The sequence below is a fragment of the Astyanax mexicanus genome, chromosome 20 (assembly GCF_023375975.1).
Source record: "Astyanax mexicanus isolate ESR-SI-001 chromosome 20, AstMex3_surface, whole genome shotgun sequence".
Classification (NCBI taxonomy): domain Eukaryota; kingdom Metazoa; phylum Chordata; class Actinopteri; order Characiformes; family Acestrorhamphidae; genus Astyanax; species Astyanax mexicanus.
In genome coordinates this window covers 17,798,062-17,822,665 of record NC_064427.1, presented here as the reverse complement: position 1 = coordinate 17,822,665, position 24,604 = coordinate 17,798,062, and the positions used below count along the sequence as shown (strand labels likewise).

Below are 24,604 nucleotides of genomic sequence, written 5' to 3'. Positions count from 1 at the left end.
TAATGTTAGAGGAACTATATTCTAAAAAAAACATAGTTTTTCATAGTACCAGTCCTAATTTGGACACACCTCAAATTCAGGAGTTTTTTTTTTTTATTAGTTAGTACATATGGAATTATTTAGCAAACAAACCAGAATATGTTTTATATTTTAGTAACTCCTCAATCTTAGATGACAGTTTGCACATCTCTGGTGGAGTTTCTCAGTCAGTTTTATGAGGTAGAGCCACCTGAAATTCAGGCTTTCAGTTAACAGCTGTGCTGAACTCGTCAAGAGTTCAGCACATGAATTTCTTGTCTCTTAATAAAGTGTTTGAGAGCATTACTTGTAAAGTTGTGAAGAGGTAGAGTTACAGGTATACAGTGAAAAGTGAATATTTGAGTAATGTTCATGACAAAAACTACTCAACTTAGTAAAGAAATAAATACTTTAAGAAACAATGAAGGCCAATTCAAGAACTTTAACCCTTTGAACTCTAGGCTGTTTTGGTGCGTTTTATCTCAGTTTTTGTCAGTTCCTCTTTCAGGTCTTATAACACAGTAATTATATCAGACAGACACATGCCCTGATCTCTTTTACTCCAGAAGCCATACGGCTGCTCAAAAATATAATCATTTAAAATGTAAAAGGAAGAAGAATTTACATATATTCTCAAAAATATTTATATTTTTAAAAATGGACTACAGTGTTTTTGAGTTGAAAGCATAAGAATATTGATGATATATAGTTCATTACATGGATTATTTTTACATTGACCAAATACATGGAGAAACAGCATCAGGCGGAGTTATTTATCTTGATAATCACACCTCTTGGATACATGTAGATACTAAAAACCTGACACTCAGAGCAGCCTATGCCTTTCAGTATTTTAATCAGGACACACAAAGAAAACTAGATACAAAAATGTAAACTTTTTAGTCTAAATAAATAAAAATGTTTAGTGCAAAATAACTACTTAACATGTGCAAGTAAGACAAAAACTATATAAAGTAGTGCGCACACCATACCTAGCTTTAGTTTGAGTAAAGCAGGTAGTTTCACACTTTTTCTGTGGACACTTTTGAGTCATTTACTGATATTATTTGGTTTGAAACATCATATAAATATGTTTGAAGCACTAAAGGTAAATAATATTGGTTGGGGAAGGAGATCACTCTTTTTTAGGTGTTTTTCTAAATGGGTTTCTTGTAGATGCTTTACCGCACTGGGATGACACTGGCTATTTTTAGAAAGAGTTCTGCCCTTTCTAATCATACATGGATTATGTTTATGTGTGAAGGGATTTCTGAGTAATTAAGCTGAGAACACAAGGTGCGATTTGGACAGAAAATTCGTCCATAGGTTTCTAAGAGTTAAAATTATTCTCAAATGCAGTCACCACAAAGACCATCAAGAACAATTCAATGATGAAACTGGCACTCACCAGGAGAGCACAACCCAGGAAAGGTTCATTTATTACACAGAATTCATAAGTGACTTAAGTTACCAGCCTCAGAAACAACAAGTTACCAGTTATCTAAATCCCAAAGTTGGACCAACCCAACAGAATAAGAATATCAGTGTGTGGAGGGTTTAGAGGGTGTACAAGTCTTAGATCTGAGTTTAGCAGATGTGCATCAGGTTCTCCTGAGATTATAAACTGTTTCTCTGTGTTATCACTCTTCATAACTCCTTTAAAGCTATTTTTTCCTCTTTTTTTTCCACTTTGTTTCCTGTTTTCCCGCTGTTGCCATGGTGGAAGGACCTCTGGTCATCAGGGGCCGGCTCAGTGTTTGTCATGGTAACTCAGTTGACAGGGCGGAAGTTGCCCATAGCAACCTTTTTGAAGCAGGTACCAAAAGAACAACACCGGCTCATTAGGCCACAGAGCTACACACACACACACACACACACAACAAAAAAAAAAAGAGTGTGAGGTAAAAATATACACTCCAGAGGGAGACTGCTGTAATGTGTGTGTAACACTGTAGATTCAGCAGTCAGAGTAGAGACTTTCAGGTTTTGGGTAAAATCATGTTACGTGATGCTCTTTGCTATCTTACACCCCACCAACAGTCTATTTTTACACCTTGTGCCCACATTGTTAAAATAGCGTTGAAGTTTAGTAATAAATTACACTGATTATTTTGTGTGGTGGTCTAGAAGTGAGGTGTGTTCCGGTAAATTTCTGGCATCTTTCTATTATGGAAGCAGAAAACATAAGTGCGCCACTGACCATTTAAAACCCTGACAACAGTCAACACTTATCCATCCAATCCAATCTTGCTGCAGAGCACAAGCCTGGTTCAAAACCCAAGACTTTTAGCTTAACAATAAACAGAATAAAGAATAAAACAACACTACTGTTCCCTTAAATGAGCTGCTGGTGTATCTTCACAGGTCAGAGTCATCTGCTAAGATGCGCAAAAACGTTGCGCTGTTAAGATACGAAAGCGCCAAAGTCAGAGCTCACCTGCCTCTTAAAGGGAATGATGAGCAAGTGTTACACTAATTGGTTTATTTCATGTTACACCCAAAATTAACCACACCCATGATTAATTAAGAGAATTAGTACATACCTTTTGCACATTTTGAGCTGTTTAAAGCATATTCTTTACGCCTTCACGATACCAAAGACACACCGACACGCCCTAAATCCAGCTGCACCATACATACAGTAAGTCAGCAATAAGCTATAGATCGCTAAAATAGGGACCTTAAACAGTCTAAAAAACATGTGACATACTAACAGCTTACAAACTGGAGACTCTTCATGTTTAGCGCAGCTCTTTTTTGTTCAGTTTTCCGCTTTTAGAGTTTGGAGAGACATAAAAAAGCACTTTATTACTCAAATATCCACTAGAAGAACCAGCAGACTTGATACTTTATTGCTGACCTAATAAAAAAAAGGGTATCAGCCCCACTAGTTTACATGTCCACTAGTTTTCATCCTTCACTATTAGCATTAGCATTAGCATTAGCTGAGTATTTTTCTCAAGTTTTGTCCGAGTGGATTCAAACACATTGGTTGCGTCCCAAATCAATGTTTTTTGGGGGAATGTTCCAACAAAACTTCTGCACAGCCTTCCCTCCCTTCATGCTCACGACCTGGTGGGTCTTGGGCGAGACTGAGGCAGAACCAGAGGCAGAACCAGAATCAGAGACAGTGCCGTGAGACGTGGTATCTTACATACAGTAATTGAGCAATAAGTTATAGATTTCTAAAATGTTCAATAAACAGTTTAAAAACATGTGACATAATAACAATTTACAAACTGGAGACTTTTCATGTTTAGTGCAGTTCTTTTTTATTCAATTATTCTGCTTTTAGAGTTTGGAGTTTGACATAAAAAGCACTTTATTACTCAATTATTCATCAGAAGAATCAGAAGACTTGATACTTGATTGCTGACCTAATCAAAAAAGAGGGTGTCAATTCCTCTAGTGTTCACTAGTTTTCCTACTTACTTATTAGCATTATCATTAGCATTAGCTAGATGTTTTTCTTCAGTTCTGTCCAAAATCAATGTTTTTTTTTTTTGGAAATGTTCCAACAAAACTTCTACACAGCCTTCCCTCCCTTCATGCTAACGACCTGGTGAGTCTTGGGCGAGACTGAGGCAGAACCAGAGGCAGAGGCAGAACCAGAGGCAGTGCCGTGAGACAGCTGTAGACACGTCGCGGTCACTGTCGAGTTCACCCTATAATTCGCATTGAAGCAGCAGACCTTCAGAAGGCTTTTACCATGCGATCCCGTCACCAGGGCTACAGGAGGTCCTCCCCCTCCCCCCGAACCCTCGTTAGGGGCCGACGGGGTAACAGAGCTGGAGTTTGGGGCAGTCTGAGAGCACGGTGGGGTAAGAGAACCCCGAGGCCGAGGGCTCCAGGGTCTGGCGGCTCTGTGAAAGCAGTGACCCCTCAGAAGGTTCTGGAAGGCTTTCTTGAACTCCTGGCTGAAGCAGGGGTAGATGATGGGGTTGAGGCAGCTGTTGAAGTAACCCAGCCAGAAGGTGATTTTGAACACGGTCTCCGGGGGCCGGTGAGACGGGAAGATGGAACCTTCAGGAAAAATAAAAACAGATTGTACAGAGGTTTTGTGTAATCTCTGAATAAAATGATCAAGCTGTGAACTGGCTTAGGCTCTGGCTCTGATTGGACCAGACTGGACTGGAGTAGAGTGTTGGATCTGGGCCTGTAATTGAGCTGGACTGTATTTTTTCCCATTGCTTTACCTTTTATTTGACAGTGATGAAGCTCTACTGACTCTCTGCATGCCGTCACCGTGCTTTGCTTTAGCAGTGTTGGTGTAAAGTATAACAGTAATCTGCCCTTTAATCAAGAATTAAAATGGCTTTTTAAAAGGTAAATAAGAGCGTTTGTTGTTCTGGGATTAAAATTGTGAATTCAGCTGTAACTGGAAATATCTGCGCTGCAAAACTGTGCAAAACCTGGCCAAAAAGAAGGTCACACACTAGTGATAGAGGGAGTCCTAATGAGTGGGTTGGGTATTTGACCTTGTATATTGGGGAGAAAGTGGGATAAAAAAATAGAAATTAAAAATAATAAAAAACTGTAATTAATCTGTAACATTGTGTACTTCACCATTAGTTAGACAATTATTACATGGATTATTAATGTATAACTACAACGTTATAACAAATGTTTCTTCTGGTCATTTGTTGACGCTCCCTAACTGTAAACCAGCTGTTGGGACAAACCCTTAGTGAGATTCTAGAGATTCTGTGAGGATTCGCTTGATTGCATTCAGAGCAATAGTGATGTCAGGATGTTGGATGGTCACCACTCCAGCTCATCCTCAACTTCTCCTAACTAAAAGTATTGGATTGGATGAACCCTGCCCATTCCACGCCCTAACATGTTAAATTCATGAATGTACCATAAATATAAAGCTACACAGCAACTGATACCTTAGCAGAATTAATGGAGATTTATTTTTATTTTTTATATTTGGGTCATTTTGAGAGGTTTAGGGCTGTATGGAGAAGATTTTGGCCATTTGTAGATATTATGTGCCATTTAGATACAGTTTGAGCCATTCAGAGACATTTTTGGCACTCTTCCTTAACTCTTCAATAGAACTAAAAGTATTATAGGTAGCTCAATAAAATATTGGCTGCTTATGGTCGAGTAATTTTTGCATCTGAGAATAATTACACTGCTATCACCATATACTTTAAAGATATGAAGATTTGTGTAGAACAAAAACAGCTGATTTTTTGTTTTGTTTATAGAAAATTATCAACATTTTTGGGGGAGGAACAAGTATCAGCTTAGGTATTTATAAAATAAAATAGCAAAACACTCTACTGTGATAGTTATAATGGGAATACTTTCACATTACTTTCACATTAGCCATTATAACTATCACAGTAGAGTGTTTTGCTATTTTATTTTATAAATACCTAAGCTGAATAGAGGGACCCTCAAACTAAGCATTTTTTTTTATTTCATGGCCACTATAAAAAAGAAGTTAAGAAGATGTCAAAATGTGTCTTGGTTTGTGTAAAATACATGAGAATGTCTGTTTTAGTGCAAAGAAATGTTGATTTATTACACTAGAGGGCACTACAGGCCTGCTTATTCTCCAGCTCCAGTAGATGGAGCACCATCATTCCAGAGAACACAGCTCCACTGATCCACACCTCAATACCCCCATAGATCACACCTAGCTATAATTGGATTTATAACATGTTTATCTGCTCCAAACTGTTCTATTACATTGGAAAATCTATTTAAAAAAAAGATTAGACACACACTGTGCACGCATTTGCACACCAGTGTCAGCAATGGTTTCAGCTGAAAGTACTGGAGCTGAGTGTGTTCATTACACAGACATTTAAATTCAGTGTTTTTTCATTATTTTAAAATGTTCTGCATTGTAGATTAATACTAATGTCATCTAAACTTTTTTTTTTTTTTTTAAAAGGGGGAATTATTTAATAAATAAACAAGTGTTAAACAAACCAGAATATGTCTCATACAGTATATTAGATCAAAGTTCAAAGTAGCACCTCTTGCTTAGATCAGGTATTTCCACATTTCCTCATGGTCATTAGCTCACAACCCACTTTTAGAAAATACAAACAAATTTTTGAAAATAGATTTTTGAAAAATATCCTTTAAAACCCATTTAAACCCAGCATATGCAAGCAAAGTGAATTTAAGAGCAATTCTTTAAAACTGAGGAGAAACATCACTACATACTACATGTATAAAGGCTACTACAATAAAATTAAACATAAAAATTGCACAAAATAAATAAAATTAAAATAAATAATATTTTACTTCTCTGAAAATCTGTGCTTTTAGAGTACATTAGTAAAATTAGTAAAGTCACTTTCTTCCCCCCAATAATATAAAAGATAAGATCAGATGAGCATTAAATATATATATATATATATATATATATATATATATATATATGTATTTTTTTTTTTTTTTTTTATGTATTTATTTTTTACAAGCAAACCACCAGTTGAGAATCACTGGCTTAGATGATCAGTTTTGCACATTTTTGCTGGATTTTCTCAAAGTCAAAGTCAAGTCAAAGTGGTTTTTATTGTCATTTCAGCTATATACAGAGTACACAGTGAAACGAAACAACGTTCCTCCAAGGACCATGGTGCACATAAACACAGTGTAGACAGAACAATAGTGCAACAGTACACAAGTGCAGACAGACAATACAACACAATACAGACAAAGAATAATAAATAACAAGACAGTGTGCAAATTATGCAGTGTGCAAAAAGTGTGCAAAAAAGACCAGTGAGGTAGTAATTACCTCTATTACACAGTGTGCAATAGAGTCCAGTGAGGTAGTAGGGTTTTTAGTGCTTTCCATTTTCTGGGGTAAGTAGGGTAAGAGTGTGTGTGCATGTACAGAAAAAACATCAGTTCAGTCTCTGCAGTTGAGGAGTCTGATGGCTTGGGGGTAGAGGCTGTTGCAGAATCTGGTCGTGCTGGACCGGATGCTGCGGTACCTTCTTCCCGAAGGCAGGAGGGAGAAAAGTTCGTGTGAGGGATGAGTGGGGTCATTCACAATGCTGGTTGCTTTGCGGATGCTGCGGGTGGTGTAAATGTCCGTGATGGAGGGGAGAGAGACGCCAATGATCCTCTCAGCTGTCCTCACAATACGCTGGAGGGTCTTGCGGTCAGAGACGGTGCAGGTCCCAAACCAGGCAGTGATGCAGCTGCTCAGGATGCTCTCAATGGTCCCTCTATAGAAGAGTGTGAGGATGGGTGGAGGGAGACGGGCCTTTCTCAGCTTCCGGAGGAAGGAGAGACGCTGCTGGGCTTTCTTGGCTGTAGAGCTGGTGTTCAGGGTCCAGGTGAGGTTATCTGCTAAGTGGACACCAAGGAACTTGGTGCTCTTAACAATCTCCACAGAGGACCCATCGATGTTGAGTGGAGAGTGGGTGTGTTGTGCTCTCCTGAAGTCAACAACCATTTCCTTTGTCTTGTCCACATTCAAGTGAAGGCTGTTGACTGTACACCAGTCTGTCAGCCGCTGCACCTCCTCTCTGTATGCTGACTCGTCGCCTTTGGTGATGAGACCCAGCACGGTTGTATCATCGGCGAACTTGATAAAGCTGTTAGAACTGTGTTTTGCAGCACAGTCATGAGTCAGCAGGGTGAACAGCAGAGGACTCAGGACACTGCCCTGGGGGGCCCCAGTGTTCAGTGTGATGGTGCTGGAGGTGCTGCCCCCGAACCGGACTGACTGGGGTCTCCCCGTCAGAAAGTCCAGGATCCAGTTGCAGAGGGGGGTGTTGAGGCCGAGCGAGCTTAGCTTCCTGATGAGGTTCTGTGGGATGATGGTGTTGAATGCTGAACTGAAGTCTATAAACAGCATTCTGACATAAGTGTCCTTCTTCTCCAGGTGGGTGAGGGAGAGATGAAGGGTGGTGGTGATGGCATCATCCGTGGAGCGATTGGGACGATACGCAAACTGCAGGGGGTCCAGTGAAGAGGGCAGTCGTGTCTTGATGTTCCTCATGACTAGCCTCTCGAAGCACTTCATGATGATGGGTGTAAGTGCAACGGGACGGTAGTCATTGAGGCAGGACACTGTGGACTTCTTCGGCACGGGAACGATGGTGGTGGACTTGAGGCACGTTGGGACAGTGGCGCTGCACAGGGAGATGTTGAAGATGTCCGTGAGAACATCTGTCAGCTGGTCTGCGCACTCCCTGAGCACTCTGCCGGGGATGTTGTCTGGTCCTGCAGCTTTTCGTGGGTTGACTCTGTGCAGAGTGTTCCTCACATCCACTGCAGTCAGGCATAACACCTGCTCGTCCGGCTTGGGCATGGTCTTTCTCGCCATCGTGTTGTTTTGTGCCTCAAACCGTGCATAAAAGTTGTTCAGGGCATCAGGGAGGGAGGCATCACGTTCACAGGACGGTGGCATTGTCCTGTAGTTGGTGATTGCCTGGATGCCCTGCCACATACGCTGCGCGTCACCCGTGTCCTTGAAGTGGCTGTGGATTCTCTGGGCGTGTGCGCGCTTTGCTTCTCTGATGGCTCTTGACAGGTCGGCTCTCGCTTTCCTCAGGGCCACCTTGTCACCCACTCTGAAGGCGGAGTCGCGGGTCCTCAGCAGCGCACATACCTCAGCAGTCATCCAAGGCTTCTGGTTTGGGCGTGTAGTGATGGTCTTGGAGACAGTGACATCATCAATACACTTGCTGATGTAGCCAGTGACTGATGCTGCATACTCCTCCAAATCAACAGAATCGCCTTCAGTAGCAGCCTCCCTAAACATGTCCCATGCAGTGCACTCAAAACAGTACTGAAGGGCAGAGATGGAGCCTGCCGGCCAGGTTTTCACCTGCTTCTGAACTGGTCTGGAGCGTCTGATGAGTGGTGTGTATGTTGGATTCAGCCAAACACACATGTGGTCCGAGAAAGCGAGGTGGGGGCGGGGCTCCGCCCGGTACGCGCTGGGGATGTTTGTGTAAACAAGATCCAGCGCGCTCGCTCCTCTCGTTGCAAAGTCCACATGTTGATGGAATTTAGGGAGCACTGACTTGAGATTTGCGTGGCTGAAATCTCCGGCGATAATAAACAGTCCGTCTGGGTGTTTGTTCTGCAGATCGCTGATAGACCGATAGAGTTCACACAGAGCCTCTTTAGCATTAGCACCAATGCTAGCGCTGGGTGGGATGTAGACAGCAGCTATTAGCACAACGGAGAACTCCCGTACTAAATAAAAAGGTCTGCACTTGACTATCAGGAACTCCACCAGCGGAGAGCAGTGTTTGGCGACAGTCACAGCGTTGTTACACCATTCCGTGTTGATGTAAACACACACGCCTCCACCGCGGGTCTTCCCGGATAGAGCCGCGCTCCTATCCGCTCTGAACGCGGTTAGCCCGGCTAGCTGAATGGCGCTGTCCGGAATGTTGTCGTTCAGCCACGATTCCACAAAAACCAAAGCACAGCAGTCTCTGAACTCACGCTGGGTTGTTCGCTGGAGTCGGATGTAGTCCAGTTTATTGTCAAGGGAACAGACGTTTGCCAGAAAGAGCGATGGTATAGCCGGCCGGCTAGGACTAGCCTTTAGCCTCGCGCAGATCCTGGCTCTCTTTCCGCGCTTCCGCTTACGCTCGCACCCTCCGGCATAAGGAAACACCGCGGGCTGGTGGCCTGGGTCTCTTAGCAGGCTAAGCTCAAGTAGCGTCTGCAGAACCTCGTCCGGTAGCGTGTTTTCTGGCTGATTTCTCCACTGTAGCAGGGTCTGGCGGTGGTAGAACATGTGCACGGTCAGTCAGCTTTATGAGGTAGAGTCACCTGGAATTTAGGTTTTCAGTTAACAGCTGTGCTGAACTCGTCAAGAGTTAATTACCTGAATTTCTTGCCTCTTCATAAAGTGAATAATGTGTTTGAGAGCATCAGTTGTAAAGTTGTGTAGTGGATTAACCAGAGGATTTCTTCATTGCTTACACACAGACACACACACTACCCCCACTTTACGGCCTATAAGGAAACTTCGAACCCAGAACACTCTAAAAAAACCTTGGAGTAATCTTTTCCAAACAACCTTAAATTTCAAAATGACATTTACTGACTATTTCTTCACTCAGCCTCGCTCAAGACCCCTAAATGCGAGTTTAGGGTAAAATTCTGTTTACATTCCTCCAAGTCATAAACCTCGGAGTTAATGTAAACATTTGGAACATTTGCAACACCATCACTAGGACGGGACTGCGGACTTAAGAGAGTGTCAAAACTTAATTAATGCCTTGGAAATTGTTAATTCACCAAATGTTGTACCAATTTAGGGGTTTGTGCCTAGTTATTTCTGCAATCACTTAGAAATAAGATTAATGAAATTAAGAGAAATGTTCTAAGCTTGGGATTCCATTTTCAACATTGCAGGCTCAAATTCTGTGTGGTGCAGAAAGAACTCCTTCCCCCACCGTCGTAAATTCAGACAGGCAAGGACCAGCCGCTTATCTAAACACAGCAGAGGGGGGAGAAATTTCTCACTAAGAAGATTTTGCTGAAAATACATATAAATTGACTATATAAAAAGGTGTTTTATAGAATGTTTACTAAATAATGGTATATGTGTCTGGTATATGGTATATGTGTCTGGATGTGTCCTGATTTAAATTTTCCTACACATTCAAGTCTGAATCAACAAGGTTTAACTAGCATTTGATAATTTAGCTTTATTTGGTTATCAGTGGTTTAACCATGTATTTTCTTTTAAGTGATTTAATTGGGTTTAAATAATATCATGACTCTTGATCTCTTTCTGACAGAGTACCATCCATCATTGTATTTCTAAGATTATCTTGAGTATTACAAAACTGTTTGTGGGCAATATATATATATTACATTTATTGTGATTCAATTGTAAGATTGTGTTTCCTGAATTTATCATCACAAACTGATATGCTGAAAAATGTATTTTGATCCACTGTTTAGTTGAGTTTTCTTTTGGTTGGGTCTATTAGAAAAATAGACCACTAGCTGATGCATGCTGACCATGTGAGCGAGGGGGGGTTTATGGCCCTTTGTGAATCCCCACCAAAGTTTGAAATTGCTCCTAGACCAATCAAAACACAGACATTTGGGCCACAGGGCCAATCATAGCTCAGGGGCCAAACAGGCCACAGAGACTAATAGTTAAACTGGGCAGACACAGTTCAGTTGCCAGTTTAGAGTTTCCAGTAGAGTTTAGGGAGTTCAGTTCGGAGGAGTTGGAGAAGATGAGTTGAGGAAAACAGTTAGAGGAGAGAGGTTAGGGAGCCCAGAGATGGAGAAAGGATAGACTGTTAGTTTAGTCATCTTAAGTTAGTTTTCTTAGACTAGTGCATTTAATCTTCAAGTATATTAATATTAGCTATCCTAGTTAAAATATCTAAGGTTATTTTACAATCTACGAAGCCAAGCATTATTCCATCTAAGTTTAGCTAAAGTACAGCTGAAAAGGAGATCCGCCAGATCCAACCCAGAAACCTGCAGTCCGGAGGCCACCAGCAAGCCAGCTGAGAGTGGGGATTTACCCTGTGGGTTCTAATGGGGCTCCGTGCTGACACAGGAAGTCAAACACCCTGCAGACAGGCTCACGTGATCCTTTTTCGGGGTGAAGCATCAGACGACCAACCCAGGCGGACGTCACCAAGGCCCACTTCAACAACTCAGAGTAAGGCAGAGCTGGGTTTAATCTTTCGGCAGATGGTGTTCTGTTGGTCATGGTCTGGGTCGGGTCTTTAATAGAGCGTCTTTAGTATAGATGACTCATTTTGAGTGGCTTGGTTGGAAATAAGAATTGGTTTCGTAGACTTAAAATGCCTTAGACCCTTATTTAGAAATACTCACTTAATAGTTATATTAATCTTTATTCCTTTCATATCAGCATTATAACGTGTTTGTTCTTTTATTTCTCATTTATCATTCTACACTATGATTTGATAGCTAATGGCTACATTTATGACTTTTTAATGAATTATTTACTCATATCTGTGTGATTTAATAAATACTTTTATTTTACAAAACCTGTCATTTCAGTGTGTTTTTCTGGATAACTTGGTTATGAAAATTTCTGTCACCTGTAGAAACCACACCCTGAGATGTCTTGTGTTATTAATTAATTTGATTAATTAATTAATTAATTAATTAATCTAATTAAATTAATTTAATAACTGGCGCCCAATTAAAAAAATATTTCAACATCTCAATTAGCACCAGGTATTAAACCACTGAGCCGCTACAGTTGTGTAGAGGTAGAGATGGTATACAATACAAAAAAATTAAATAAAAAACGCAATAATGATGAAACTGGCACTTATCAGGACAGCACCAGAATTAACAACCTTAGAAATTAGTTTTTAGAAATATATATTTTTTTAGTATCAGTATTTTGGTTTGTTTAACACTTTTAAGTTACTACATGATTCCTTATATGTTCCTTCATAGTCTGGATCACTTTACTATTTATTTACTATGTAATGTATATGACCAGTAAAAAAAAGGCTTCTGAACTTTTTCCTTCCAACTACTGAACCTCTGGAGCCATATATTCCCATGAAATTCTCAGACACAAGCAGAAAGTACCAGTTTGATAGGAAATGCTGTGCGCTGGATGAAAGCTGCGCTATTTGGCTTATAAATAAACATTAGCTGATGCAGTGTAACACGAGAGAAAACCCATTCAAACAAACAGAGTGCAGTGTTTACACCTTTTCCCATCATTCATTTCCTCTTTTGTGTCAAGAGTCTCATTTAAATGCGATCTCACGCAGCTTTAGCGCAGCTGTGTGTAAGGTGATTTACACACAATGCTGAAATCTGAAGGGATTGGGGGAACATTCAGACTATATAATCATAACAAAGAAATGCAGACGTGCAAATTTATTATACACAGCCATACCAGCATAGAGAGTTCTGATGGAATAAACTCATTATACGTCCATTACGAAACAATTCAATCATTCAAACATGTTATTGAAGCTGATTTATAGTCAATTGCAGAGTCAAAATCTGTACTAAAAGATAAAATGATGAAAAAAATATAAGTTTAAATACTTAAAGCGGCAGCCTGTATTCTGTAAGTTTTGAGGAATTTGGGGTTTTGGAGACCTCTCTGGCGAGAATGTGTAACTGCACAGCGCGTGTGGAAGAGTGCTGAGTACCCTTTCAGACCCTGCATCCATTACAATGGACATTGTGTATTTTCTTAATTTTTCAAATGTTTTTCTGTGCATAAAACTATTAACTCTATTTGAGAGCTGTCGTCCATCAGAATAGACCATGAACCAGCCAATGAACAAGTTTATAAACTAACGAAACAGTAGGTTTCAACAGGTAGTTTAGTACTAGAGCCATTGAGGCAAAGTAACAGTCAATTTTTACTAATTCAATGTGATTTAAAAGACTTTTCAATCTGTATTTTTCATAATGTTTATGGGTTTGGTTTATTAAATAAAATAGGCCAATTTATTTGAAATATAAAATATTACACACATGCTTCAAATGCAATGGTAATAAAATAAATTGAATATTTTAGTTAATTTTGAGTTTTTTTTCTGTACAGATTTTATAGTAGAATATTAGAATCTTCTTTTATGTGCATTACAGACAGAAATCATCATTCTTACATTTCTCCATCATCAGACTAATTTAGGTCTGAAAGGGTTAATGCAAGTTACTTTTAATAAACGTCTGTGTGAGTACTATTTTTTGAGTTAAGTAAAGCTAAGCTAAGCTTAAGTAAACAAAACTGTAGTTCTTTAAAAAAATATGTTAAAGTCAATTGGGCACTGAATGTTAGTCTGCACCGATTTCTCTGCTGAAAACTGTTTATTTGAGTGGAGTGAGTAAAGCACTTCTGTTTATTTACAGTAAGCTTAGATTTCCAGATTTGCAATAAGGCTGGGTGCAGTAGCATTAGTATTAGTGGCTAACTGTGGTTAGAGCTAGTAAATGCCGCCAGACAGTGAGGAACCCTGCACTGAAAAAAATGATGACTTTCAACTTTCTGCATTTGCTTTTTTTAAGAACATTTAATTTTAGATAAAATTGAGATAAAACTTTAACTCGGTTTGAAGACTTAAATGTTACACAGAGTAAATAAGTGAACTGAACTTCAGTCAATCCTTTTCTTTTGTAAACTTTACTTAATTTCTGCATAAAATATTACATAGTTACAATGACTTCATTTATACAATATTACTGAAATTGAAATAGTTTTAGTTAAAACACACATTTAAATATTTACATAATCTCAAACATTTATTTTGTAAACAAAAGCATAAGTCTTACTGTCTCAACACATGTATGGCATGTTAGAATACTAAAAAGAATGTATTACATGCCATCCATGTGTTGAGACAGTAGAATATGTGTGTTTTAACTAAAGATATTTACATTTCAGGAATTATAATATATTATGTATTATAAATTAAAAAATAAACATTTAAGTCTTGAAACTGAGTTGAAATTACTTAAATTTATCTGAAAATAAATTTACTTAAAAAAAGCAAGTGCAGAAAGTTGCGAAGTCAATTTTACTCTTAATTTTTAAGTGTGAGTATTCCGGTAACTCAGGGCAATATCAGGTTGTGAAGGTATATAAAACAGAAATAACCTTAATTCTATAGAAATTATAAGGGCTAGTATCAGTTATACTGTATACTTACTAATGGGCAACACAAGAAAGAACGGGAGCCAGCAGAGGATGAAGCATCCCACGACCACGCCCAGGGTCTTCGCTGCTTTCTTCTCACGGGAGAACTTCAGCAGCCTCAGCAGAGAAAAGTGGGAGCGACATTTACCCACAACTGTATTGTGTCCATCCCTGCAGTAATAGAAGTATGTGGTAAGTGTTCTTGGCACTTTGCGATGGTCATTGCTATCTTACACTCCGCCAACAGTCTGCGTCGTTTAAATAGCAGCAGTGCTTCTGAATATATCTACACTGATGGGCGTGGTGGTGGTCTGGAAATGAGGTGTGTTCAGAAAAAATACTGGAGTTTTGCTTGTTTATCTTGGTAACAGAAAAAACACAGGAGCTTCACTGACTGAATACAACCTAGACACATGACAGTCAACAGTAAGATGTTCATTGCTATTTTGGCAGTGAATTGACAAAAACCACAGCAATTAATCAAACTTTTACATTAATATTAAACAGAATAAACAAGGTCAGTTTCCTCTGGTGAGAAGCGTTTGTTGGACATGTCCAGGTAGCTGCACCGTTAAAACAGCAATCTGCCAAAGTCAGAGCTCACCTGACTCTTAAAGGGAATGACGAGCAAGTCACATGCTGATTGGTTTATTTCACGTAACTCCCAAAATTAAACACTCCCATGATTAATTAAGAGTACATGCCTTTTACATGTTTCGAGTTGCGCAAGGTGTACTTTTCCCGGCATTATGATAGCAAAGACACATTGACACACCCTAAATCGAATTTCCATTGCAGACAGTATGATCCCAATGTATGTAATTTATTGTTTTATCTGCTCAACTTTCCCCTCTACCAAACTTTACGTTTGACACAATGCAATCACAGAAGTGATTGGAACACCAGGCATTGGAATTCAAAGATTTGACTTGGTGAGTGAAAATTGGGCATTACCTACATCCCCACTGAACAGTTACCAATTTAAGAGAGTAGGTGCATACACTTTGTGCATTTCAAGCTGCACAAGGTGTACTTTTCCCATCGTTACAATAGCAAAGACACACTGACACACCCTAAATCAAACTATACAGTGTGAAAGGTTGATTGCTCGCCTATAGATCGCTAAAATAGGGTCCACTTTTTCTTTTACATTTACTTATTTAACTCTGATTGCAGACAGTATGAACTCAAGATATTTCATTTATTGTTTTATCTGCTTAACTTTCTGCATTGGGACGTTATAATGATCCCCCCTCTACCAAACTTTAGATTTGGCACAATGCAATCATACCAGGGAAAACCAATACAAAAGATTTTAATTGGTGAGTGAAAAGTGGGCATTAGCTACGTCCCTCTTGGAAAAGTAACCAATTAAACTGAATGCTCCAAAATAATTTGAAATAAATTTCCTTCTATCAGACCTTGTACTGTATACTCACCTATGGTCTGAGCATCGCTGGGTATTCCCACAGTGGATTCTTAGAGATCCTCCATCCAGCTGCCTCCCTTCCCGAAGACTCCGGCTCTTCCTCCGAGCCACAACATACACCCTACAGTACATGACCAGGATTACAGTCAAGGGGACGTAAAAGGAGCATGCAGCCGAGAAGATGGCGTATCCCGGGTCTTCATTAACCCTACAAACCGACTCGTCCTCCGGCATCGGCTCCCTCCAGCCGAACAAAGGTCCAACTGAGATAGCAGCCGATAAACCCCAAACTGCCGCGACTGCACCCAACCCTCGCCCACTGGTGGCCAGAGAGGGGTATCGTAGCGGGTAGCTGACCGCTACGCAGCGGTCTATGGAGATAACCGAGAGGCTGAGGATGGACGCCGTGCAGCAGAGGACGTCCAGCGCCGTCCAGGCGCAACACAGCGTCCGGCCGAACACCCAGCGGCCCAGCAGCTCGGAGGAGGCGGAGAACGGCAGCACCGTCGAGCTCAGCAGGAGGTCGGCCATGGCCAGGTTTGCAATAAAGTAATGGGTGACCGAACGCAGGTGACGATGGCACGCCACGGACAAGATAACCAGGATGTTGCCCATCACACCGAAAATGACGAAGAGCGTGAACACCAGACCCATGGCTACAGCCTTCGGAAGGTTTATAGGGTACAACGATGGAAGGCTGCAGTTCAAACAGCCGTCCAAAATTGGCACACCAGTGATGTTGTCCTCAGCTGGCACCATTTTGTTAGTTTAACTTGGTTGTTGGGTTCTCATATTAAAGTTTGACGTGGTCTTCTTCCATTGATTTGCTTTAGATGTGGCCAGTGGCGTTAGGAGCCATCAGAACCTATAAACAATTGGACAAATATACAGTATTAGAACATTCTTTCATTCTTAAAGTAAAGATACATATACATATATAGGTCCAAAATATCAACTAACACCGAAAGAGTTTGTCCAATATTGAACAAATTACATCATGACAAGGTTCCAGAACAAGCGATTCCTTGGTTAAATCACCAGTCAATCACCAGCTGGAACCAGTCTAAAGGAGGTCTCAAAATACATTATACTGGGATTAGAACCAATGATGTTCAGCTCTGGAAAAAATTAAGAGACCACTTTGATTTTACCAAATTGAAAACCTCTGGAATATAATCCAGAGGAATGGATAATCACAAGCCACCAAACCAAGCTGAACTGCTTGATTTGTTGCATCAGGAGTAAAGCAGCATAAAGTTATCCAAAAGCAGTGTGTAAAACTGGTGGAGGAGGACATGATGCCAAGATGCATGAAAAATGTGATTAAAATCCAGGGTTATTCCAGCAAATATTGATTTTTGAACTCTTAAAACTTTATGAAGATGAACTTGTTAAGATGAAGTCAACACTTAAAGTAAAGTGTTACCAAAAATGGTAAAGCTGAACTGTGTATTCAACTCTCACATACCTTAAATAAATACTTCAGGTGGTAAAAAAAGAAAAGAGAACAGAAAAATGTAGAGTATTGGATCTTGAAATGAAGATCGGTCTTTCTACCAGCCTGGTAATCAGCCATTGTGTTCCCTCAGGTTTTCAGTGATGTATTGCTCTTCCAGGAATATCCTGCAATCAGAAGGAGGGAAATCACAGTCAGGTAATATGAGATATGCTATTTTCTTGCATTCGGTTTGATTTATCACTCTTTCAGCCCGGCAGGGTCTCTGGAGCAGCATGTTAAATACAGCGACTTTCCCGAAGGCATCATCACGCAAAGACTGTTATGAAAGATGTTGGTGAATGAAAACCACAATGTAGCTGAAGATCTAAACATGGATATTTCACCAAGAACTGTTGACAACAGGGATTGGTTAAGATGTTTACTGTTGGCATAGAAATATGGGAGATGATTGTTACAGATTATGAGTAAGCAGTTTGTTCCAAAAACATTATTACAGTAAGCTCTATAAACCCAAAACAGCCTACAAGCCTTCATCACTGTAGCTTTAATAGCCAGAGAGAGAAAAATATATACCCTCATTTCCGAGCTATTGAGGACGCACGAATGTAAACTAATTGTAAAATTGTAAAAATTTGTCCTTATATAGGCCGCACCTGACTATAAGCTGCACCTGACTATAAAAAGTCATAATATTTAAAGAGAAAAGTAGATTAATTACTTCGGCTGCCAGTTATCTACATTTATAACCTGCTGTTATTAATGCTCTAGTGTTATAGTTAGATAATACAGTGTCCAGATTTTGCTGTGGAGGCGAGACAATTTAAAAGACAGGACAGTGCAGTACCGATACGGTATAATATTGTGTACAGTGAGGATAAGGTGCAAAGATGTGTAACATACTGTAACATATAGAACATATATAATCACAGCAGTTACTGAGGTAGAGAGTTTATAGTTTTGAGAGTAGCAGCAAATATTGCTGATAGGAATAAAGACATTTTAGTCTCTGTGTGCTGAGTGGGTTTGTGTGTGTGTGTGTGTGTGTGGGTGAAGTACAGTCTTTGTGTGAGAAAGGGGGTGGTGGGGGGGGTCAGTTCAGTTTAGTGGTGGGTGGGTGGTGGGTGGGGAGGGGGGGTTCAGCTCTGTCTCTGTGTGTTGAGGAGTCTGACTGCCTGGTGGAAGAAGCTGTTGCAGAGTCTGGTAGTGGAGGCTCGGATGCTCATGTATTTTCTGCTGGATGGCATCAGAGCGAAGAGTCTGTGTGAGGGAATGGGTGAGTTTGTCCACAATGCTGGTGGCTTTGCAGATGCAGCGTGTGGTGTAGATCTCGGTGATGGAGGGAAGAGATTTATTAGAGGGTAGAGAGAGTTATTGTGATCAAAGGAAAGTAAACACAAAGAATTCCAGTCATGAATACAGGAAATAAACATTTTACTGATGCAGGATGATATGAATCATATAGTTATGATACAATGTGGAATTGTTTGTTGATTCAGTTCTGACTTTACACTGTAAAAATATATATAAAAATGTATGTAATGGAATTTGGGACAGTTATATGAATGGCTCATATGAGACCTGCTTTAAATCTGTAACACTATATAAAATTAAAATACCTGGTCTCAAATAATAATAGTAATACAATGTTTTATCATTTTGATCAATCTGATCATTTATTGCAATATGTTCCCAAAAGTAATTTTAATTGTAACATAAACTGTTATCCTTTTAATAAATTAATTATATTTTAATTATATAAGCCGCAGTGTTCAAAGCATGTAAAAAAAGTAGTGGCTTATAGTCCAGAAATTAAAGGAAAATAATTTAAAAAATAAAGGTTTATTAACCAGAATGCCCCAAGGATGCAGTATAAAGTACAGTATTTACAGTTGAAAACAAAATACAGTGTTTTACAAAGGAGCATCGTAATCCATAATCATCCATAATCACTCAAACCACATTTAGAGGTGTTTCTTCACCAAAGATTTACCCTATTTATTTAATTAGCATTTGATTTGTTAATGAAGCCATACATTTGTAAGGCAAAGGCATTTTGGGCTGTGAGTCTTGCAGAGTTTAAAGCACCTAAACTTATGTTCCAATACAAATATCCATATTTGACGCCATATATCGATACAATATATTGATATATCATTGATATATTGCACCAGTCCTATTAGCTATAAGCTGGATTTTGATTTTATTTCCTTCCTGTTAAATTATCCCGTTTAAAACCAATCAGAGACTGAAGGAGGTCTCAAAACATTTTATACTTGAATTAGAACCAATGACTGTATATAACAGTAATCTCAAATTGTCCGCCATATTGTTAAATTTGCAAGATTTACCTACTTTTTTTTGGTAGAACCACCTCATTCCCAGACCAAGTGTCTCAGACTGCCTTCGTTGAGTTTCATACAGGTTTTACAAGGCTGTCAATCAAAATTCATGTTCAATTCATGCTAAATTCTCTAGATCTTACACAAAGTACAGAAACCATCCTTTACATCATGCAGAAATAAGGTGAACAGCGTTGACTTAATAAAGATGCATAAGTAAATTTTCACGAGTGAAAAAAAAGGCTACTAGGTAAATGGGTTGTGATTAGCTGGTGGCTCCCTGCCCAGCACAGGGAGCAGAGAGTGCACAAAAATGTGCATGGCGGGGTACAACCAGAACAAATTCAATTCAACTTAGTGGAAACTTATTTACTATATAGAGCTTTTCACAACAAATGTTTTTCACGAAGCAGCTTTTACAGAGATCCAGCTCCAAGCCTTTATGGACCAAGCCAAATGCGACAATGGCAAGAAATGATTTGCATATTGCATATAAAAAAAAAAACCTTAAAAGACAGAACCCCATCTCTTTACCCGTGGCAGCGATCCAGCTGCCGCCTGAGTGCAGATGGGTTTAGTCCACAGTATGTCAGACAGAGTGTTCAGAGTCATTAGCATTTAATCAAATCACCGCTGTAAGAGCCGTGGAACCGCAGCCAGTGCCGGCGCTCCGGGGGAGACGATGAATGAGCTTCGGGCTCTACAGACTTCCTTCCCACCGGCGTCGGAAATGTAAAACTCTGGAGAAGCCTCTGCTGTGTTTAATGATGTAATTAAAGCAAAAGGACAGCTGTAAATCACTGCAGGTGCACCAACAACAACTTTTATACTGGAGTTTTCCACTGTTTGGGCCTGACGAACATAAAACACAGCAAAACAACCAAATAATGCAAAAATGAATAATCAAAGTATCAGATTGCAATGCTACTAAAATGAACATTCATTTAATGTTGCATAACATTGCACAGCAAAGTCACCCAAAGTTATGCTATGCAATGTTACTCTACATTACACAATGTTACACAATGCTACACAATGTAGTGCAGTGTTACACTATGATACGCAACATTACACAAAGTTACATAATGTTATGCAACAATATGTAGTATTACACAAACATTACTTGCTACGCAATGTTACTCTACATTACACAATGTTCCGCAATTCCACACAAAGTAGTGCAATATTACACTATGATACGCAACAATAAACAATGTTGTACAACATTACACAAAGTTACACAAAGTTGCACAAAGTTTTACAAATGTTACGCAACTGTATGCGATATTACACAAACATTACATTATGTTAAGCAATGCTACTCTACATTACACAATCTCATTACACAAGCAATGCTACGCAATGTAGTGCAATGTTATGTAACATTGTGCAACGTTACACAAAGTTATGCAATGTTATGCAACAAAATGCAATATTACACAACATTACATGCAAAGCAATAATACTCTACATTATACAATGTTACGCAGTGTAATACATTGTTACACTACAATATGGAACAATACACGACATTACAGAATGCTACTCAATGCTACACAAAGTAGTGCAATGTTTCACTATGATACACAACATTACACAAAGTTACACAATATTATGCAACAATATACAATATTACACAAACAATATTTGCCATGCAATGTTACTCTACATTACACAATGTTACTCTACATTACACAATGTTACACAATGCTACACAATGTAGTGCAATGTTACACTACTATTACACAAAGTTACACAAAGTTATACAAAGTTATACGACAATATATAACATTACATGTTATTCTACATTACACAGTAATGCAATTCTAATGTAATGCAATGTTACGTCACATTGTGCAACCTTACACAGTTATGCAATGTTATGCAACATTGCATGCAACGCAATGGTACTCTACATTACACAATGCTACACAATGTTAAGTAATGTTCCACTACGAAATGCAACAATACAAAAAGTTACACAAAGTTTCGCAAAGTTGTGTAATGTTATGCAACAATATGTAATATTACACAAACATCACATGTTACGCAATGTTACTCTACATCACACAATGTCATGCAATCCTACACAATGCTCAGCAATGTAATGCAATGTTACGTAACATTGTGCTACGATACACAAACTTATGCAATGTTAGGCAACAATATGCAATATTATACAATGTTACGCTATGCTGTGCAATTTAGTGCAATGTAATTCAACATTACACTATGATACGCAACAATACACAACATTACACAATGTCACAAAAAGTTTTTTTTATGTTACACACTGTTACAGAAAAATCACCAGAAATGCCACCATTCTCCCCCCTATTACAATCCGTAAGTCATCAGCATAATACTGAAACTGCCAATTTAATTCAATGCTGCATAGTGTTGCTTTAATGCTACTAATAAGATCAATAAAATAAAAGCAAAATCTTAAAATATAAATTGTATGAATCAGAGTTACAGCAGCAGGAAGTGCTCTGCTGTGTACAGTATGAACCCACTGCATGGTCAAACATTCACATGTGAGTCTGGTTGTGAAGTTGAGTGATTAACTTCAGTTTTCCTCTCCAGCTCTCAGATTCAGTACTTCAGTTCTGTACGGATGTACGAGTTAATACTTCTCTATGCCAGCCGCACACAGAAGCATTGCATACGAGAACGACTTACGTTATGAGATCTGCTGGAATATCCTTCTTCTGTATCTCTGACCTCCGCTGCTGATCCCTCGTTCCCTCCATTCGTGTCTCCCATGGGTGATCTCCTGGCTCTGAGCCAGGCTGCACTTTGCTCCAACAGACTGAGGACTGATTCTGCACTGATGAAGCGAGGGAGCACGTGCCAGGAGTTTTAATTAAGAACGTCATGCGTGTTCAGTACTCGGCAATGGCGCCAATCGGCAACACTATATGTTGTAATAAATTCTGCATTCAGCTACTTTAAAGGTGTCCTTCTGCTAAAATCCACTTTTTCTTTTTGTTTGTAAAATAAAGTAGCTCTCTTTCTCAACTCTTTCTCAACCTCCATTGTCTGCAGCAGCTAGTAAAAGAAAATATTCATAAAAACGAGTCGATCAAGAAAAGCACTGTGTCTACGTCAACCCGTGAATTAGTATTCATGGCCTCGCCCACCTTGGCTTGGGTCCGCCCACAGACAGAGCTGAAGCTGGACTGCAGAAGAGCCGACACTGTCTCGTCAGCTAAAGAGCTTACAGCTCTGTTTACAGCAGTTAGTTAACGTTAGCTATCTAGTATAAGTAACTATAAGTTTAAATTGGATCTCCGATGGATTGTAAGTTTTAACGAGACCTTAAATATACACTGTGGCTGCTCAGTAAGGCTGTTGCTGGTCAGTAATGACTGACTAGCTTGAGCCTATGCGGGTATGTTATTTGGGAATGCGGATGCTGACTAACTCTTTAGCTTGTGTCTCCTGCCACCCGCCACTCGCCACCTGTCACTGCTGCCTATGGCTTTTCTGTCTCTAATCCCATTCAGATATTTATGCTAAGCATTAAATTACATCGTTCTGTAGTGAGAGAGCTGCCAAAGCATAATGTCACTGGCCATTTCCTGATTACACAGCATTTTCTATCAGCAAAGAAACTATTAAATATGCTGAACAGTGGAATTCCAGGATACAGAATGCTGCAGTAATAGAATTCAGCCTGTAGGGCTAATATGAATTAAAGGGGAGATATTTCAGCTCTTTTTACAAAAACTATGTAGAACTGGAATTGGTCTTTACACACAAAATCAACCTCACATAAAGATAAAGATCTTACCATCTCTATTCTTACCAGTTTCAGTCCTTTTCAGAATAAGCTATTTAAGGGCTCTGTCACTTTAATGCAAATAAGCTGTTGCTGGACACGCACTATGTGCACGCTGAGTGTTTATTACACGTTAGTGTTAGTTGTGCTCAATGGCAAAACACAAACAAACTAGTTCATGCTTAACATTATTCGAAAGTACCTACATCTCTCTCATCTGCTGACTTGCCATGGACAGCAGGTACAGATCCCTCCCTCAGAAGAAGTCTGCTTGATAATGTTATGAGTCACACTTATATACTTTTTTATGTGTATATTTGTTAAAATTGGTAATTTTATTTTTTTTTAAATTTCAGTTTAACATTTGAATACCAGTAAGCTCTTACCTGTGGTCAGTAAAGCTGTGGCTGGTCGGTGAGGCTGTGACTGGTCGGAGAGGCTGAGGCAGGTCAGTGAGGCTGTTGCTGGTTGGTGAGGTTGTGGCTGGTCAGTGAAGCTGAGGCTGGTCAGTGAGGTTGTGGCTGGTCGGTGATGCTGTTGCTGGTCTTTAGGCAATGGCAGGTCAGTGAATCTATGGCTGGTCAATGAGGTTGTGGCTGGTCAGTAAGGCTGTTGCTGGTCAGTAAAGATGTGGCAGTTCGGTGAAGCTGTGGCTGGTCAGTAAAGCGGTGGCAGTTCAGTGAAATTGTGGCTGGTCTTTGAAGGGGTGGCGGGTCAGTGAAGCTGTGGCTGCTCAGTAAGGCTGTTGCTGGTCAGTAAGGCTGTTGCTGGTCAGTGAAGCGGTGGCTGGTCAGTGAGGCTGTGGCAGGTCAGTGAGGCTGTTGGTCAGCGAGGCTGTTGCTGGTCAGTGAAGATGTGGCTGGTTAGAAAAGCTGTAGCTGGTCTGTGAAGCTGTGCCTGATCACTGATATGTGGCTGGTCAGCGATGCTGTGGCCGGTCGGTGAACCTGTG

At 39.8% G+C, this 24,604-nt stretch overlaps 1 protein-coding gene across 2 annotated transcripts; it reads right to left on the bottom strand.

The window, feature by feature from the left end:
• Positions 1-3,053: 3,053 nt before the first annotated feature.
• Positions 3,054-24,604, bottom strand: adra1ab (adrenoceptor alpha 1Ab). Of its 2 annotated transcripts, none has more exons than XM_015602142.3 (5): positions 24,039-24,604; positions 17,539-17,693; positions 16,081-16,935; positions 14,655-14,812; positions 3,054-4,041 (listed from the first exon to the last, which is right to left on the bottom strand). In XM_015602142.3, the coding sequence occupies exons 3-5, from the start codon at positions 16,827-16,829 to the stop codon at positions 3,545-3,547; spliced, it is 1,404 nt and encodes a 467-aa protein (XP_015457628.3). In that variant the 5' UTR covers positions 16,830-16,935; positions 17,539-17,693; positions 24,039-24,604; the 3' UTR covers positions 3,054-3,544. The 2 variants fall into 2 exon arrangements, with proteins under 2 accessions (XP_015457628.3, XP_022541034.2); XM_022685313.2 differs by lacking the exon at positions 24,039-24,604 and adding an exon at positions 22,551-22,788.